Consider the following 19,330-nt stretch of genomic DNA (forward strand, 5'->3'; position numbering starts at 1 on the left):
TGGCTCAGTCGGTTAAGCGTCTGCCTTAGACTCAGGTCGTGATCCCCGGGTCCTGGGATCGATCCCACATCAGGCTCCTTGCTAGGCAAGGAAGCCTGCTTCTCCCTCTGCCTGCTGCTCCCCCTGCCTGCTGCTCCCCCTGCTTGTGCTCTTTCACTCTCTCTGACAAATAAATAAATAAATCTTAAAAAAAAAAAAAAAAAGAAAAAGAAAACTAAAAAAGTATAAATTCATATGCATCAAATCCAGTTTGTAACTTCCGATTTCTAATATGCTATATATAACCCTAAGTGAAAAAAATTCAACATTAAATGATAACACATACAGTTCCACTAAAATAAGATACCACTCTAAAAACCGTACCAATAGCATTGCTGAATACACTAAAATCAGTATCAAGAAATCATAAAATTTAGTACATTCTTTTCCCATCCTTTATTAAAATTTAAGAGAAAAAAATATTAAGATGAAATACATCTAATACAAGTACCAACTTGCAGCAGTAAAAGCAAGAGAAAGAGAACTGAACGAAACCACAGCCACCAAATTTCTATGTGCAGTTCATTTCTCGCCCACAAATAATAAAAAAATAGCCAAAACAAACTAGGAGAGGTAGAAAGAGGAAGCAGTGCCAAAACATAAAAGAGGACAGTTGCGTCTGTTCTGGAAAAAAAGAGTCACCAGTAAGCATAAACCAGAAGTGACAAAAGGGTTAAGGACGATTTCGTTTTGTGCTGAGACATCAGCTAGCCCTGGCCCTCTTTTAAAGTGAGGTGAGCAGACAGTGATGACGTTAGAATCTCTGGTAGGATGCAGGCAAGACTCAAAGGAACTCTGGGAAGCTCAGACCAATGAAAGAGCAAACTGTGGAGTGAAAACCAACAGACTCTACTGGAAGCACTTATTTCAGAAGAACAATCCAAGCCTTCCTTAGGGGAGGCGATACACCTCTCAGGGTGTGGAAATATGGAAACTCTTCCCGTATCTGCCCAGAAGAGAGGGGTGGGAAAGCAAAGAAAGAGGGCATTTCAGACAGAGAGACAGCTTCAGAAAGGCCTGGGGGAGAGGGGGGGAGGCCTGGGGAGGTAGATGAATGAACGAATGAATCAATAGGAAATAGCCAGAGGGGAGTCTCAGAGGAAAGTCTGAAAGCACCTCAAAAACTGAAATAACAAAAGAAACTCCAAAGAAGTAATGCACACCTAAACTCTGCCAACCTAACTGCATATCAAAGACAATAATGTAGAAAGTGCTAATATGTCTTTCAAAACAAAACATTCTGTATAAACTTCTAAAAAATAAGAAAATGAATGGAAGTCTGTAGAAGCCAATCAAAAATTCAATTTTTACCTGTTGGACTTCTACCTTGAAATATCAAAAAGAACTGGCAAACTGCTCCCTACCAGGTAGAACCAGAACTCTTGAGTTTGGTTCTGAAGTAAATTTGGCATCTTCCAAGAATAGTTTCCTATCCAGCCTTGTCCAAGTGACAGTTACAGCCAACAAATAAGCACAGTTTCTAGTTAACAGGCTGTTTAAATTCAAATAATAATTTCAAGTAGAAAAATTATCAAAACGGATGAACCCTCCTTGGAGGATAAATCCAAGTACCAAGTAGTTTCCATCTGTAGTCCCATACTACAAAATGGGCAAGGCTAGTTTTTTTTTTTTTAAATTGGTATGATTTTAACTAACAGAAGGACAGTACATCACATCTGAATCATCAATTCTAAAACTTAACCTAAAAGTTTACAGAAAATCCAATGAGTACAGGGTTTATTTTGGAGCAATGAAATGTTCTGAAATTAGACGGTGGTGATGGTTGCACAACTCTGTGAATATATTAAAAACACTGTAGATTTTAAATGGGTGAATTGTATGGCATAAGAATTATGTATCTGGATAGAGCTGCTTAAAAAAATTCTGTTTTGCTTTGAAAGTGTTTCCTGCCTTCCAAAGTACTGCATAAAAAGGAAAATTCTAAAGCTCTTGCTTTTAGATCTTCAAATATGTCAACAAACAAAATGTTAACATGCCAGGCTCTTCCCAACAGGTATTGAAAGGTACTATAAACCAACTGACATTTTAAAGACAAATAATCATTTGTTAAGAATGAAAAGACTCCTACGTAGAATGGAATACATTTTTTAATGCATTTACTAAACCTGACTGATAATCCAATTTCTTCACTACTTATACATCTTCCTATTCTCTATTCTAATAAAGTAATGATGCCTTTTCTACTTCATAGTCCTTACACTGGTTAGAAAGTCAGTAAGTTTTTCTTGTTTTCCAACAATGTTATTAAATATAAAAATAAAATGAAAACCAGAAGTATTTACATAGGAACTAACAACTATATTCCACAATACCTAATATTGGATCAATTTAAACATTTATTAACTTTTTCTAAAGCAAACAAAACAAGAATAATTAAATCCAACATGGATACTATCACTTACCTGTTCCAAAAGAAGTTCTTCTAGGACTCAAAAAGTCCAGTGATCCAAATGGAAGTACTAGTTTACTTTCTATCAAAACTTTAACAAAACCTGAAGACTGAGGGACAGATATTCTAGATATGTAGACTCGTAAAAATGTATTCAATCAACAGATGTTTGCAGTCCAACTGTGCAAAAGGCACTGATGTGTCTTTTAAGTCAGAAATAATTGCTTTAAGGAAACTTTAAAATGCACTGTAGTTAACCACCCAAGTTAAAACAAAAAATCCAAAACTATAGCAACCAGTTCTTCAAGAATTTTCATTAATCAGGTTTGTGCAACCCACTTTAAAAACGAAAAGAAAAAATGCCTGCTGAAGGAAAGGCAGATTGCCCTGAAGTGAAAAATAAAAAAATTTAAAAATGAAGGCAGGGTGGGGGAAGAGGGGAGGGCATACTATCAACTCCAGGGAGGTTTACATTAATGTCCTTAGACTAGAATTCTTTACTGAGTAATTTTTTTATTCCTCATATACAAATTAAAAAAATAATAGCTCTGCTCCTGGTTTATTAACTATATGAGATATACCCACACATCTAAAAATCAAGGGCGGGGAACCACATGAACACAAGTCATTTTACACCTGTCCACCAGGAGAATCACCTCCTCTATGTAGAGCACTTCGGAGCAGTGCCTTTACTTACATTTCCTCACATTTCAGCCTTTACAATGGTCACATCGGTTTTTTGGAGGGGAGGGAAGAATGAGGGGACACCAAGGCCAAGACTTACTAGTTGGGATATGGGAGTGCCAGGTCTTACTCAGCTACTCAATTACTTAAAGGGGTAGTCTCTCCCCAGTGGTATTTACCTACCATTGGGGAAGCAGACAACAGTAACACTGGATAGTACTGGGAGGAAAATTAAGCAATCAGTAGAGAGAATAAAGGAGGGGGGACTACACACAGGAGAAGGCAGAAGGTAACATTCCCTACCCAAATTCCATCTATCCCACACTCTTCCCTGCTAAAAGAATCCTGCCTTATAGGGGGTAAAAATCCCTTCACCTCTGAGGAAGGAGGCTACTCCCTGGCCCTAAGGGATGAGTCATGATTGGGCCAAAGCCAGTATTTTTTCTCAAACTCTAAGATTAGAGCCTTGAAATCAATTTAGACCAGGGGTTCATAATGAGGAGTTCATGAACTTGGATTGAAAAAAATAATTTCACTAACCTCTAATTGAAATTTAACATTTCCTTCTATCCTGAAGAGGCAACAAACCACAGCGTCACTGGCAGTCCCGCTGGCTTTGCACCAAGAGAAATCACAGGTATTATCCTATCACTTACAATTGTTGCAGATACCTCAAAACATCATTTACACCCATCACTGCTTTCAACAGCTGCTACATCATGTTATTGAAAATGCTAATAAAGAAATGTATTACTATTTTACAGCATACTAATTTAACAGTTTAAGAACTAGATTTCAACATTTGATATACTGGGGGTTTTGTCTTATGCAATTATTTTAGGAATTTAAAATTATTTTGAGGAGTCCACAGCTAAAGACTGTGAAATGGTCCACACCACAGAAAAGGTTAAGAATTCTCGGACTTAAAAGGTCGTAACCAGAAGTTTTAAATTAAATAGAGAATAGCAGCATGCCGAATGCTTAAGTACTATTTGACATTTACTTCAGTTACACACACATTTCTATACATACACTGGTGAAGCAAAGTAGGGCATTTCTTATCATGGACTGAAGATCAAAAGAATTTAAAAGCCAGTGGTTTAAACCTATATTCATACAATTACACCATTACTCTTATTTTTGCCAGAGGTATGCCCTAGCTCTCCCCAAGTAAAAGGTATGGTGAAGTATGCTAAGCATCCTTCAGGAATACTTTTGCTTTCTCTCCAACAAATAAATAAAGTCTTCAAAAATTAAAAAAAATATATTAAAGTGTTGTTTTAATTGTCTATTAAATTCACTAACACCTAAATTATGACATCTGAAAAATAATAAATTCACACAGTTGACTGTAATTTCATACATTTATAGCAACTGTGAAAATAAGTCATTTAAAAAGAACTATTATATGGTTCTTTTATATAGAATAAAAGCTATTAAACTCCTTCTAGGAGCCAATACCCTAATCAAAAAAATTGTAATATAGCAACTATCATTTGATCACCTCACTGGGAACAAGGCACTGTGCTTAAGCACTTCTCTCTCACTAAAAACTCAAAAGAATCCTATAAAGTACGATTTTCCTATACTTTATACCTTAATAACTTGCCCAAAATCAAACAACCAGGAAACCAGAACCCAAATTCACCCTGCTGATGAGTCCACCCATACTGTCAAATGATCTCCTTCAACCTTACAACTCTAACACTCAGGGAATTCCAAGACGTTATCACAGAAATCCATCTTCTCAAAACTGTCTTTTTAGATAGTCTATCAACAAAGGAAAGAAAAGCTTCCTCTCAAAAAGAATGGTTAAAGAAACAATAATAACGCATGGAGCACTTATCCTTTACCAGCCATTGTTTCAAAGTTTTACATAGTAACCAATTTAATCCTCACAACAAACCTAAAATAGGTATTACTATCATTCCCAGCAAAACTGAAGCAAAAAAAAGTGACTGACCCAAGGTCACAAAGTTAATTGTATCACAGCCAGTGTTTAAGTTAAATTCCAGTCTTTGCTCTTAGTCACTTACACCAAATTCCTTTATCACTTACACATTATTATATTACCTTTTAAGACATATGTCATTTCCAAATCCTGTGAACCAAGTAAAGGCAGCAAGTAATACTCTGGAGCAGGGGGTTGGCAAACTGGCACACAGGCCAAATCTGGACCACTGCTTCCTTTTGTAAATAAAGTTTTATTTAAACAAAGGCAACGGCTGCTTTTGCCCTACAACAGCTGAGTAATTACACAGAGAAGACATGACCCACAAAGACAAAAATATTTGCTGTCTGGCACCTTATAAAAAAAAGTTTGCTGACCCCGGTTCTGGAAGACAGTGTAAAAGCCTTCCTCTAAACCATCCAAATTAATATACATCTTTTTCTTCATCATTATAAATAAAAACAGCAGCAGCTACCACTGAAGTATATACTACTTATGCAAGATCCTAACAGCAACCCATTTTATACAAAAGAAAACTAAGCCTCAGAGGGTTTAAATGACTTATCACATAGCTAGCATAGGGAAGATCTTGTTTAAATCAGAGTTTCTTGCATCAAGGCCCATATCCTTTGTATAGGGAGGGCACTGCCTTCAAAATATGTAAATGCGTATAGCCACGAAAAATTGTTTATGAAAACTGACTAAAGTTTCACAATAAAAACACCAACTTTAAAAAGAAAAATGTTCATGTAAATGTATGCACTAATATTAATTGGCTCATACTTTCATCTTATTTTCCATTATACCATATTTATATATTTCCTGTTATTCCAATTGGGTTTATGAATAACCCAGGGATACTCAAAACACAGGAAGAATATATGGTACATTCTCCCTATGTAAAGTTATGGGGCAAAAAACTCACTTAAATAAACACAGAAAATAAACACAGCATGTAGACTGTATTTACTCAGCACAATTAACTCTCCTTGGCCACCGAAAAATTCTACCCTCTTCTGAAGCAGACTCTCATCCACCCTCATTACACTTCTTGGGCAGAATGTCCAACTCTCTCCTATTTACCCCCTTACCTATCCATCCCCAGCCCACCTACCTCCCCATTTCCCATCCCTCCTCTGGTGGAGACTAACCTATGTACCAGTAAGCCAAGGGAAGGATTCAATAGAGGTTGGTTGCTGTTGCTATTATTCATATTATTCTTATCCCATTCATCTCCCACACCACTAGACTGGTCTACATCACTGTTAGACTATATTATACATATTTATAGTGAAAAACACATCAGAAAGATAACAAGGAACTGAATTTGGAATTAAATGTGATCAAGTATACATGGATGAAGATAACTATTCTGAGAAATATTTGAGTAATATTTTTACCATATTCTCTGTTCCTAACAGCTAGTCACCTGATAAGACATCTGAATAATGTCTTAAAATTCAGTTTAAGAGTTTTTATAGTTACTTTTATTCCCAACTTTATCTCCTTCCCTAATGAGACTATAAACTCAAGGCCAAGGACCACATTTTACATGTCTTCCTAATCCTAAATCTTGATTTAGGACTTTAAATAAGTATTCAAAAATATCTATAATAATACATACCATTTGCTTATTATTCATATACATTAATTCTATGTCCACCGCTAACTTCAGACTACCTACGCTGAGAGCAGACATCTTACGTATTTTTCTAGGTCTGAGTATTGCTAATGCAATTTAAGCAACACCTCTAAAAGATAAATGCAGCAGTTGCTGAAACCAGCCTAATTCCTTCCACTGGACCATGACTCTAATACTGGACCGTAAGACAGACCTAATTGCAGAATGTTTTTTTAGAACCACTGTTTTACTAAGTCTCTGACTGTATGTTCCTTAAAAGATTAAGCCATTCCTAACTTTAAAACTCTTAATTAATATGGAAACTTCCCAAATCCTTTACTATCGCATTAAAAATTTAAATAAACTCAGCAGGCATCCTGTAAAAAGTTCTAAGTATCTCTAAATATAGCAAACCCTGAAAAGTTAATTGTGCATTATGAATCATCTTATTTTTCTTTTTTAGTAACAAGGAAGAATTAACGCATGCTGAATGGAAGTAAACGCAGGAGTTAAGCTGAAGGTCCATCCGACAGAAAAGAAAACGCTGGTATTCCAGCAAACATGAAGTTTACCGATTCTTTAGCTGAATCAAGAACTAGGAACTGAGTGTCATTTAACACCAGTGCCACAACAGAGATCCCCAAATGATGGTTTACTATCTCTTCCATAATTCCTTTCAGAATCCTTAGTTTGTGTAATGAGAAGATACCTGGAGAATAAATGGCCTAATACACAAGCAGCTGAAAAGTAATACTAGATGGTTCAAAGAGGCAGAAGCGGATTATCTTACAGTGCCACACCAAAGGCTGAAATTCCCCAAGTCTTACCTCATAGCAGCAACTGGAAGGGCAAACTTTTCAAAAGACTGGGTGAAAAGTAAAGTAAAAAAAGAATGAACTCTGCAATTAACAGTCTAGTTTTCTGAGAAAAGTATTTTGAGGTCAAGATGTGTAAATTAACACTGAAGTTCCTAATGACAGTTGAGAAATAATTAGGAAACTAGTCTGATTACATACAAAGCTACAAACTACTGAAATCTTCTAAAAAATCAGCCTAATTGTTGCCATCTACTGGGAGAAAGGCAGAAATGCTTGTGGGTCTGGGATGGAGGGGTAGACTTCAAGTCTAATTCCCTCGAGACTAGGCCGCTTTCCCTAGGTGGATATAAGGAAATGTGTTTAATAAAGGAAAAATTAGGAAGCTGCACGAATGCCTTGAATTAAAAGACACTCTTGTCTCTTGTATTAGTAAAATACACAGCCTTCACAAACGTTTTTATTCCAAAGTCCACAAACCCCCACAAATTGTGCTACACAGCTTTAACAGGTGTAAGTCATGAACTTGCACTAACTGCTAACATCTCTCCTATTTCCACACAAGAATAAAATGAATTCAAACTGCAATCAGCAAAGTCTACAAGAATACTCTAGGAACAAAAGCTGCTGTAAGAAAACTAAATATTATTGCTACCAGACCCCTGAATGAAGTATTATTCTCTGTATCTTTAGTTTCTCTTTAGCCACCAGCTAACCTCATTTCCTAATTTTGAAATCCTGTTTTGTGTACTTTTATAAAAGTAACAGGGATAACAAATAGTCTACTATGACATCAGCCAAAGTGCTAGGCAAATATTTTACTAAGATATTTAACTTGATTAAACAGGTAATATTGGGGTGCCTGGATGACTCAGTTGGTTAAGCGACCAACTCTTGATTTTGGCTCAGGTCATGATCCCCACATCAGGCTTTTTGCTGAGCATGGAGCCTGCTTGAGATTCTCCTTCTCCCTCTACCCCCGCAGTCCCCCCCCTTGGGAAAAACAAACGAAAGACCCCAAAAGAACAGGTAATATTAACTTGCACTTTTTTAAAAGTACATAAATACTGGGACGCCCGCGTGGCTCATTCAGTTAAGCGTCTGACTTCAGCTCAGGTCATGATCTTGGGGTGTGGGATCAAGCCCCACATTGAGCTCCCCACTCTTGGGGCTCCAGAATCTGCTGGAGATTCCGCGCTCATGAGCTCTCTCTCAAAAGAAATAACTAAATCTTTTTTTTTTTTTTTTAAAGTATGTAGGGGTGCCTGGGTGGCTCAGTTGGTTAAGTGTCTGCCTTTGGCTCAGGTCACCATCCCAGAGTCCTGGGATGGAGCCCCACGTCAGGCTCCCTGCTCAATGGGGAGTCTGCTTCTCCCTCTCCCTCTGCTCCCCCACCCCACTCGTGCTCTCACTCACACTCTCTCAAATAATAAAATATTTTTTAAAAAAATTATGTAAACACTGAAGCCACAATTTGCTTTTCTTAAAACACCGTGTTTTTTACTGCATTACATGTTTAGCAGAAGTTTCTCTTATAAAGAGGGCTGACGTTACTGAGGAACTCAAAAAATCACGTATTAATTTTTAAACAGTACTCTAAATTAAAAAAAAAACTGAATATAAACAATAGATGAATGTATTAAGACAAAATGACTGCCTTCCACTAACAGGGACGAACTCTATGACTGAACAGAGGAGTAACAGGAGTCATCAGACAGCTCCTGCTTACTGAACAGAGGTACTCTAACTACTAAGTAGGGACACTAAGCAAGAAGTTTTACCTCCACTGCTTTTTTCACCCCAAAACTTAAAATAACCCCTATAGTGTACAGTCCTAGAAAGGGAATCCATTTCATAGAAAGGTAAGATCCAAATAAGATCTGAAAGCACTTTTTCTTCGTAGATCATTTACAAATTAAATATTTCTGTACACTTTTTTCATGTCACCGCCTATTCAGGGATCAACAACAAACTCAACATGTCTATTCGTTAAATCTAATTTTGTAATTTCTCCCATTTAAGAACCTCAATCATCTCAGCCTGACTTCCTATTTCATAAATGTGGACCCTCTACTCCAAAGGGCCAGTTTATCTGACCATTAGATCCTCACCTCAACTTCACCTTTTTAAGCTCCCCGTTCTTCTCTACCTACCCAAACAACTGAGGCCAATTCAAGTCCCTCATCTCTCCATAAAGTCTTCCTCAACCTAGTCAACTTCAACCCAGGACTGAATCTCCCTCCAAGCTTCTGAGTACGCACTCTGTAAAACTCAACTTTGTACTTAACGATATGCACAATGGCAGATGTTGTGTTCTGTCGTCAGAGTTTGAACTCATCTACAATAAAGTACCACATCTCTTCAACATAAGAGATCCCATTTTATAAATCTATTCCTCCTCAGCATTTTTCAAGAGGGTTTGGAACCAGAAACGCACATGCATTACTTGCTGAGGAAGTATTTTCACAACGAAGGCACTTCCACCAATTTATTCAGTAAAGCCAAATTTCGTGCCCTAATTTATCAGTTTCTTAATTTAGATTCTCATATTCTACATTTAGAAAACCTGCATTTAGAGTATCTACAGGAGGGACACCTGGGTGGCTCAGTCAGTTAAGCGCCTGCCTTCAGCTCGGGTCATGATCCCAGGGTCCCGGGATCGAGTCCCACATAGGGATCCTCACTCAGAGGGGAGCCTGCTTCTCCCTCTGCCTGCCGCTCTCCCTGCTTGTGCGTTCTCTCTCTCTCGCTCTGGCAAATAAATAAATAAAATCTTAAAAAAAAAAAACAACAACCAGAATATCTACAGGATATTTCTCTATGCTAAACACTATACTATATATAGTTATCAAGTAAATTCAACCAGGTTAAGTGATTTTCAACTAAATGAAACCATGGAACTCAGGACAAGAACCTTCTGTATTCCTCCCAGCAGAGACCTGGCACGCAGTAAGCACTAGATAAATATGTATTGATAAACACGTTTTTACCTGCTAGTAAACATAATTCCCAAATGCTAAACCTAAGGTAACAAAGTTAGTAAAATAGTCTAGTGCCTTAACAATCCCTTAAAATGGGGATTTTCATGAGCCCTAATTCTGAAAAATTTATATTTTAGCATCCTACACACAGCTACCAAACCCTGAGAAATGAAAATAAGCAAGCTGACAGAAACTATGGCAAATGGTGCTACTATTATTTCACAATATAATTCCTCAATGTGTCACCAAAACAAACTATCACTGCCATGTACAATGCAGGTCAGGAGCCTTGTGCCAGCCACCGTGGTGATGGCAGAATGAGAGCTTTATCACAAGAAGCCAAAGATCTAGTTAAGAAGAAGTAAGTGACTAATTATAATAAGACAGATGGTGAAAGCAGTAACTAAAACTAACAAAATGCTATGGAAGGGAGAAGTGAGGAGTAAACTCTTACAGGAGGTACTGGAAGAAAGTGAAGTGTGTACCTGTAGCTACGAGAGACCCAAGATGAGGGAAGGGTGTCGATCCAGGTAGACTTAACAAAGTCCATCAAGAAAGCTGAAGTTCCTGGAGTGTGTTCAGAGAGGAACAAGCAGCTCAATCTGACTGCATGCAGCCAAGGGTGCAAAACAGACAAGATTACAAAATACCGGGGCCATAGCAGAAGTTACAGCATGTTCATGTATTTACTATTTACAAGGCTACTACAAGCACTTGGTTTTCAGGAAGATTAAAAAAAAGCGGGGGGGAGGGAGAGGCCCTCCATATGATCTCCATGAACCTACTCTCTAAGGACACAAAGCAGCTTAAATTACAACTCAACAGTGAATTTCAGACGGGCTATCTGTAAAAACCCATTCTGGGTTTCCAGGGCATCACACATGTTTACCAGTATAAGGACTTCAAATCGAGTTAATCTGACCTTAAGAAGATATAGCACAAGGTACATCTATTTATTCAGACTGCTGCCCACGGGTGGAATGAGTAGGAGTTCTGAAGTCAGGGCAGAACTCATTGGTTATGACAGCCAACTAGTTGATTAAAATACACATTGAAATGCTGTAACTTCAAGTCTTGAAGACTTGCTGATAGACACTTCAGCTTATAAATAGCCTTCAAAATCCACATATGGGTAATAACATATTTATAGAAATAATATATCCTTTCTAAAAAAGAAACAAAGAAACTAAACAAAAATGATGTATAAAACTCAACTGCATACTTAAATACATATGCATCATATCAAAATATATTTAGGGCCTCAGTGTAGAATTTAAATGACCAACTATTATATGTAAATAAGGGATTATTAAAGACTATGAAATGGCTTGTCCTCACTTTTTTAATACATGACAAAGTAACTTGTAGTCTCTGAAACACACATCCAATAGATTAAAAAGAAAACTTCCAAAATCTTTTTTAGCATCAACTACGATTCAAAAAGTTTGTCAAGGGGCGCCTGGGTGGCTCAGTCGTTAAGCGTCTGCCTTCGGCTCAGGTCATGGTCCCAGGGTCCTGGGATCGAGCCCCTCATTCGGCTCCCTGCTCAGCGGGAAGCCTACTTCCCTCTCTCCCACTCCCCCTGCTTGTGTTCCCTCTCTCGCTGTATCTCTCTCTGTCAAATAAATAATACCTTAAAAAAAAAAAATTTGTCTAAACAAATAAGACGCTAAACCGTTACAAATTATTTTCACTTACATCAATATTTTGTTCTCACAAAACTTGTTCCTTTAATAAGGATTCAAAGATTCCTTAATTCAGGCCAGACACTGTGCTAGAGGGATAAAAAAAAGGGGAAGATGGACTTGAAGGAATTCATAATCAACTAAAGAACACTACCATATCTTCAAAAACTCTCTAGTCTACATATATAACAGAAGTATGTTCTAGGTAGAAGGGTGTTAACAAATAAGGCAATGGCAATGAACCAGTGAGGAAGGGCCCTGTGTTCCAATCTAGCTTCACAGCCTAACCTCCTAAACAGTGTCTAGCATACAAATGACAATTAAATCTAGGTTAGGTGGCAATAACCACACTCCAGATTAGGCACTTGAAACTCACAAAGGTTAAACTATTTGCTCAAGGTCACAAAGACAGAAAAGGCAGTCAAGACCACTACCCAATTCTTCTACCTTCAAATCAGATGTTTACTTGAACAATAAATGCTGTTCTCTAATGAAAAGGACAGAGTGGCAAGCAGTTTTCACTCTAGACCACTAAAGACTTTTTAAATCAAGCAGAGCTGCAAAATTACTAATAGCTTCTGCACACTCAAGACAAAACAGGTAGGTCTGAATAATGGACAAGTTCCTTTTTCTTCTGGCCAACCCAGTTTAATGAAACTATAAGAATCACAACCAAACTCTGAAAGGCCTCAGCGAAGAACTGTGAAGCAGACTTATCTCAGCCTAGGAAACAATTTCTCTTGCCCATCACCTAAAATCAGTAAGTCAGGGTATTAGATTTAAAGAACTGCATTGTTAAAAATCCAGAACACTCACCAAGTTAAATTTTACTTAAAAAATCAAGAGACTGGTTCAGCATCAGTCTATTTACCTACTTACTCTAACAGTGAGCACCCACTGGGTGTCAGAGTAACCTAGCAGACCAGGTAGCGATTATAGAGAATAACTGCTAGGGGTTTAGGCCTTCAAGAATCTGTATGAACTATACAGAGGCACTGAAAGAAAACACACAAATGTAAAGTTAACATTACATGTTACGAACTACAAGCACCAGGATTATATAACAATCTATAGATTCTATCTATCTATGGTGTAATATCCATCAACTTCTTTCTTACTCTTCCACCCTTTCCCGGCACTCGATGGTACAGCAGTCAGGAAGACATGAAGAGGCTGTGATCACAAAACCAAATAGCATCTTGAGGAAATCTGTCGAGGCTAAGAAACTTCCCAAGCAGGAAGACTGGTTGCACAGTCAGCAAAACTAGGCTAACATTACTGGTTTGGAGTGGGAAGGAAAATGGGTATTATTTTCAATCAGGCATATGAGTGCACCTTCATGCAAAACACAGTGATACAAGATAATCCCTGACTTCGGGAAGGCTATAATCCAGTTAGGGAAACAAAAGGAACACATGTCAACAAATTCAGCACTATAATCCCCAAATGGAGCTTATTTAGATAACCAAGAAACAAAAAGGAAAGCTCATGGGGTAGAAGTTTTTGAGGAAGTGATATGAAGGGTTGAGTTGAAGTGAACCTAAAATGGTTTAAATAAAGGAAAAGTGCATGTCAGGCTGGCAGTAGCAAGAACATGAATGAAGAGGAAAAGCAACAAACAGGTTGCTTTTTCAACTTGAGTCCATTCAATTACCTCAGCAAACGGAAAGATAAAGGGTGAACTGGTATCCTATTTGCTCAGAAAGATCCTCACCCACCCACTTAAAAGAACTAAAAAAAAAAACAAAACCCTAAATCCTGTAAAGAAAACAGATCAAGATTTGGCAATATTTTCCCTTAATTATAGTCTCTGACATTAGAAAGCAATTTCTTAAGAGCCACAGACCTGAACACATACAGGTTATCAATAATAAAAATGTAAAGAAATTTCTCTAAGGATGATTAACAAATTTACTCAATAGGAGGTATGGTGAAAAAGTATCTACCATGCTGATGCAAATAATAATAATAATAATAAAAAATAACAGAAATTGGGCCCAAGTTCCACTACCAATTTAGCAGCAGTTTCAAAATATAAGTTGCTGTAACTTCATATCTGCAACGTACCTTACATCAAGGTCACCCCCCTATCACCACCACTGGTGAGAAGCTCTTGTTTTTAATGACCTCAAAATAGCTACTGTAATTTTCTAAAACTAATGATAATATATTACACTTATTTAGTAGTCTGTAGTTTTTCACAGCCATTATATCCACTGGGTCTCAAACCTACCCAGTGAGGTAAAACAGTGATTACCCATCCCTATTTTACAGATAAAATTACTGGAGACCAGGGGCACCTGGGTGGCTCAGTCAGTTAAGCGTCTGCCTTCAGCTCAGGTCTTGTTCCTGAGGTCCTGGGACGGAGCCACACATGGGGCTCCTTGCTCAGCGGGGAGTCTGTTTCTCCCTCTGACCCTGGTCATGCTCGCTCGCTCTCTCTCTCTCTCAAATGAATAAAAAATCTTAAAAAAAAAAAATAGGTAACTGGAGACCAGATAGGGTAAATGAATAGTTCAAGGTCACACAGCTACTAAATGGCAGTGTGTGAATTCCCAAGCCATTGTTTGTCTCTTTGCTGGGATGATGTGCTTAAAGTAAGATCATAAAATCTTATCTAGATAACATAAATCCAGTAATCTTAAAAGTTAGAATGGAAAGGTAAATATTCAAATTTACTTTGCTAGGTGAAAACACTGATTTTACACTGGCTTAGCATCCCCTCAATTTTTAAAATAATTATTTTAGCTTAGCAGCTTCTGGAACTCTGCCAAAAGTATTCTAAAACTTTTAGAAAGTAAATGAAAAACTAAAAAAAAAAAAAAAAAAACCTGTGCACTCACACAAACTAAACAGTAACCATCAGCTCAGCAGACTTAAAAACCACTCAAACTCCTTAAAAACTGGGAATCGAATAGAAACAATGATAACATTAATTGCATTCTACATTAATTACATGGCAATTCTTAAATCCTTATGGATACCAGCACATTCATAGAAAAGCAGATGTGGAAAAAGCCCACAAACTCAAACCATGTTAATATGTTCTCTTAAGCGTAAAATAAATGAAATAAAAACTCCCCAAACAATCTCACAAAGATGATGTAAAAGCCACACTAATAAATTAGTATTTCTGGGCCTGAAAATGGAGCAGGGTTATTTCAAAAGAAATTTTGTTTACTTTAAAATTCACACTCAGTATTGATCTCTTTGCATAATGAAAATAAACCCCAATAAAACCATCTGCCAACTGATTGTCTCTAAACCTGATAATGCCATTCCTCAACCTTAACCGCCCCCCTCCACTCCCCTCCACCCCGAGTAAATGCGACACACACACAGGCCTCACATATAGGCCTCTTGCCTTTTTCCCCAATAACTAGGACCTTTGTTCCAAGCGTCGGTTTTTTGCCCCACTCAATAGCTCTTTCAACTTTCTACCCTATATTTTTTGTTTTGTTTTGTTTTTAGAGAGAAGATCCTCAGCCTCAACTTTCTGAGTCTTAAAAAATTGAAATGCCAAAAATATCTACAGAGAGACTGGAGAGGAATAGAAAGTTGAACACAGCACTGAAGGGCCTACAAAACGGAGTAAAGCCCGGGGATCGGGTGATTTGGCAGCCCAGGCAAGATCCGGGGAAGGCCGACTAGGAAAGGAGACAGCAGGGGAGCAGTTAGAAGTCCACTCAGAACACATTCACTGCGCTATTAAACGTACCCCCGCACCCCTCACACACGAACGTTTACTCACTGACACAGTCCCTCCTTCAATTAACTAACGAAGCAATTAAACTCTGCCCACCGCCAGACACGATGCTTAAGCTAAACGTCCCCAAAGTAAAACGGCGTTATCAAAAACCAACCAACCTGTCTTAAGGGTTTAGGAGCAGCCCCTTCCGTTCTCTCCTTACCACACAAGGGTAACCAATTCCCTCCCGTCCCCCCAGCAGTTCAAATGTGTTAAGTTATTTCCTCCCGATTTGCATGTGTTTTTAAATCTTTATTAATCTTCTTCCCTGTAGCAAATTAAGGATTCCTGTTATTCTGAGGAAGGAAGCGCCACCAAGGACAGGATTTGGGATTTTCCAACCTTCGTTATTTGAACTCCCCTGTAACTTGTTTCTGAACTAGAAACCCACTCACCATGGAGGAGGATGCAGAAGAGGGGGAACTGAATGGACAAACGATGTAATAGGTTTTATGTAATCCACATATAAATAAATTAATCGCCTGATTCGCTTTGAATGCTAATACGATTGGAGTGACAATTGGTCCACCTCCCTCCCAAGTCCTGGACCCCCACCCCCGATTTCCATTCTAATCTATTTAGAAGCATGCTCTGCTCTTCTCAGCCAAGTTTCTCGGCCTCTTTTCCAGCCCCCCCTGCACGCCCGTCTCTTCGTCATCCTCACTCAGCCTCAACTTCCCACGGCTAAAGAAACTGCCCAGCGCAGACCCCGTCTCCGGCCTCGCCCGCCCACAACCCTCCCCCCTTGGCAGGAAACCCCTTACTGCGGTCTAAAGTCACTCCGGCCTCTTCCCTCCTCTGACCCTCGCTTCCCACAACTGTTGTCACTCGAGCTGCTCCCTAGTTTCCATTTCCGGGCCGTCCGCGGCCCTGGAGCCTCCTCTCTCCCGGTTTCCGGGCCCCCCATCCCATTTCCGGGGAACCCTTGCCGTCTTCACACCCCCCACCTGCACTTCCGGCCCCCCACTTTCTCGCTTCCTAGACGCCCCCCAAGCTCCAAAGCCCACTTCCGGCCCCCCCGGCCACCACAGGGCTCCCCAAGACCCGCATGCCTTACCCCGGTTCCGTGAAGGGCCCTCCTCATCGCGGGGACCTGAGGGGGGACCCAGCTAACCCCCCCGCTCCCGCCCGGCCCCGGTCTCCCTCGAGCGCCTCGCCCGTCAACCCCCAGCCCGGTCCTTCCGCGGCCCCGCCGCCGCCGCCGCCGCCGGGAGCAGGCCGAGCGGGGGCCGAATCGCGGCGATGACACAACCGGGCTTCCTGGGACTTTCTGTTCCAGCTCCTCCCCACCCCCCCCCTCGACCGCCCCCCCCAACCCCTCAGCACAACCCCCTCCCACAAGCCTGGCCCGGCCGCTCGGAACTGCGCCCCAATTACCTAGTTGGGCCCCAAAGTCTCCGGTCCGGACTCGGTGGCGCGGCAGTAACTTCCACTCGCTCCCCCCACCCCCCCCCAGCGGCGGCGGCGGCGGCGGCGGCGACTCCTCGGGTCCCTTCAATTATCAGCTGAGCCGCAGCACCGCGGCCGGCGTGCGCCTCCGCCCGCGACGCCTCCCTCCCCGCCCGTTCCAACACCCTCCGGGAACTATTTTGCCCGCCGGCTCGGGCTGACGAGCTCGTCCGCGGGAAAGGCCCCGCTGCCTACTCGCGGCCCATCACATCGCCCCTCCCTCCCCCACCGCCCCGAGCGACTCTCTCCCAGCGGCCTGAGATCTCCTCCCGATCCCTTCGAGGGACCAGGAAGGGGAATGTGGGGCTGTGCTTGGTATCCCTCCGCCGGGGTCACCCCCTCCCCTCCATGGTAGCAGGAACTAATTCCCTTTCGGGTCACCGGGGACCTGAGGGTTGAAATTTCACGGACCAGAGTTCCCTCTGACTCTTGAGAAAGAGGTCGATCACCCCAAGGCAGAAACCCCCTGCTAGCCCAAAAGCGGGGTTCGATTGAAACTAGGGCTTTGGCCCCATGACCCCAATCAAGCCCCGCCCCTTCCTGGTTGTCTTAGCGACGGCGGTGGCGTCCCAAGATGGCGTCGTGGCTGCCGGAGACTCTGTTCGAAATCGTAGGACAAGGCCCAGCGCCGAGCAAAGACTATTACCAGTTATTGGTCACCCGCTCCCAGGCAAGTGCGAGGCGCGGTTTACCCTCTCTAATTCCCTGCCGCTCCGGTGGAGCGCGGAACGCGAGCCGCGCTAGGCCGAGAGCGACTGTGGCCCGCCGGAAGCGTCCGGTCTCAGCTCCGAGCCGGGAGATTTCCCTCGTCACCTCGGCCTCCTCGGCCGGCTCCTCGGTGGCCTGCGTGTCTTTTCCCAACCCCAGCCCGGCTCGTCTCTGGCGAGCTTTCTTTGCCTTCCCACATCGCCGCCCGCTCCCTTCCTGCCACCCGGGGTTCCTACCCGCAGAGTTCCCTCCGCGCGAAGAGAAAAACGGGCGTCCCTGGCTTGCGTGCAGCCTCACCTCAGCGTGGGAAGGAGAGAAAGAAAGACTCAGCCAAGTGTCCCAAGGAGGAGTCGGCAGGGGAGGGGAGAAAGGGACGATCTCTTTTCCAGGGTAGGAGTTAATCATGGGGGGTTTTTAAAATCTCATTGTGGTCTTCACGCGTACCCCGACCACATCAAAACTTCCTTATCTCTAGTAGGAATTAATTGTTGAGAGCTTTCCCCTTACCTTCTTGGAGCCCCTTCTATCCCATTGAAAGTGTGCGGGGGGTGGTACAAAAATGTTTCAGCTGCTCTGCGCGTCAGCCCCACCCATGATGACATCTGCTCCACAACAATAAGACCGAGGATTATGTTATCGCTGGAGTAAAGTAACCATCAGCCTATTTTTATGACTACTTTAGCTATTTAAGGTGGGCTTTTTGGATGATTTATTGTGCTCATGAAATGATCAAGTTGAACTGGGCCTTTCACTCGGAACACGTTTTCTGATTCCTGGCTGAGCTTAAGCCTGTCACTGAGATAAAGCACCTTGTACTTTAATAGATGGTATTTCTATAAAATGAAATTTAGAACTTTGTATATATTTGTTTTGGTGTAGATATTGAATATTGCATGAATTTTCCCGTGAGCCCTTAAGTAGGCAGAGAATGCTTTTTTTTTAGCTTTAAAAGCATCTTTTAAAAATAATAAATATTTTATTTTTTTAACCTGAGATTTATAAATATTGCAAGTATATCAATAATAAAACATGATAGCCTGTCATACTTAAATATTTAATTGAACATTTTTGGAAGGGGAATTTTTACACATTAATTGGAATTTCTTAAACGCTAAAATTCATTTTTTGTACATTTTTAGGACCATTTTCCATTGTCTTAAGATGTATAATCCTAACAATTTTTCACTTTCTAACATTAATGATTGAAAGCAGTAACATCTTACCATATTCATACTTCGT

The 19,330-nt window shown here is 40.7% G+C and overlaps 2 protein-coding genes across 16 annotated transcripts in view; one reads left to right on the forward strand and one right to left on the reverse strand.

Moving 5' to 3' along the window:
• The window catches only part of TRIP12 (thyroid hormone receptor interactor 12), a 140,980-nt gene extending 122,634 nt beyond the window's left edge, over positions 1 to 18,346 (reverse strand). For 10 of the 14 annotated variants that reach the window (XM_036071518.2, XM_036071520.2, XM_036071516.2 and 7 more), the window contains exon 1: positions 17,312 to 17,464. The gene's annotated coding sequence lies outside the window, so the exon portion shown is untranslated. Of the gene's footprint in view, positions 1 to 16,698; positions 16,815 to 16,991; positions 17,097 to 17,311; positions 17,466 to 18,327 lie in introns of those variants that run through there. The other 4 variants (XM_036071502.2, XM_036071505.2, XM_036071501.2 and 1 more) reach the window with 4 other exon arrangements.
• The window catches only part of FBXO36 (F-box protein 36), a 129,554-nt gene continuing 127,830 nt past the window's right edge, over positions 17,607 to 19,330 (forward strand). The window contains exon 1 of one of the 2 annotated variants that reach the window (XM_078071421.1): positions 17,607 to 18,053. In XM_078071421.1, the coding sequence (XP_077927547.1) occupies positions 17,958 to 18,053 (96 nt within the window). In that variant the 5' untranslated portion in view covers positions 17,607 to 17,957. The remainder of the gene's footprint in view (positions 18,054 to 19,330) is intronic. The other variant, XM_036071525.2, reaches the window with a different exon arrangement.

Source organism: Halichoerus grypus, chromosome 4 (genome assembly GCF_964656455.1).
Source record: "Halichoerus grypus chromosome 4, mHalGry1.hap1.1, whole genome shotgun sequence".
NCBI classification, from domain to species: domain Eukaryota; kingdom Metazoa; phylum Chordata; class Mammalia; order Carnivora; family Phocidae; genus Halichoerus; species Halichoerus grypus.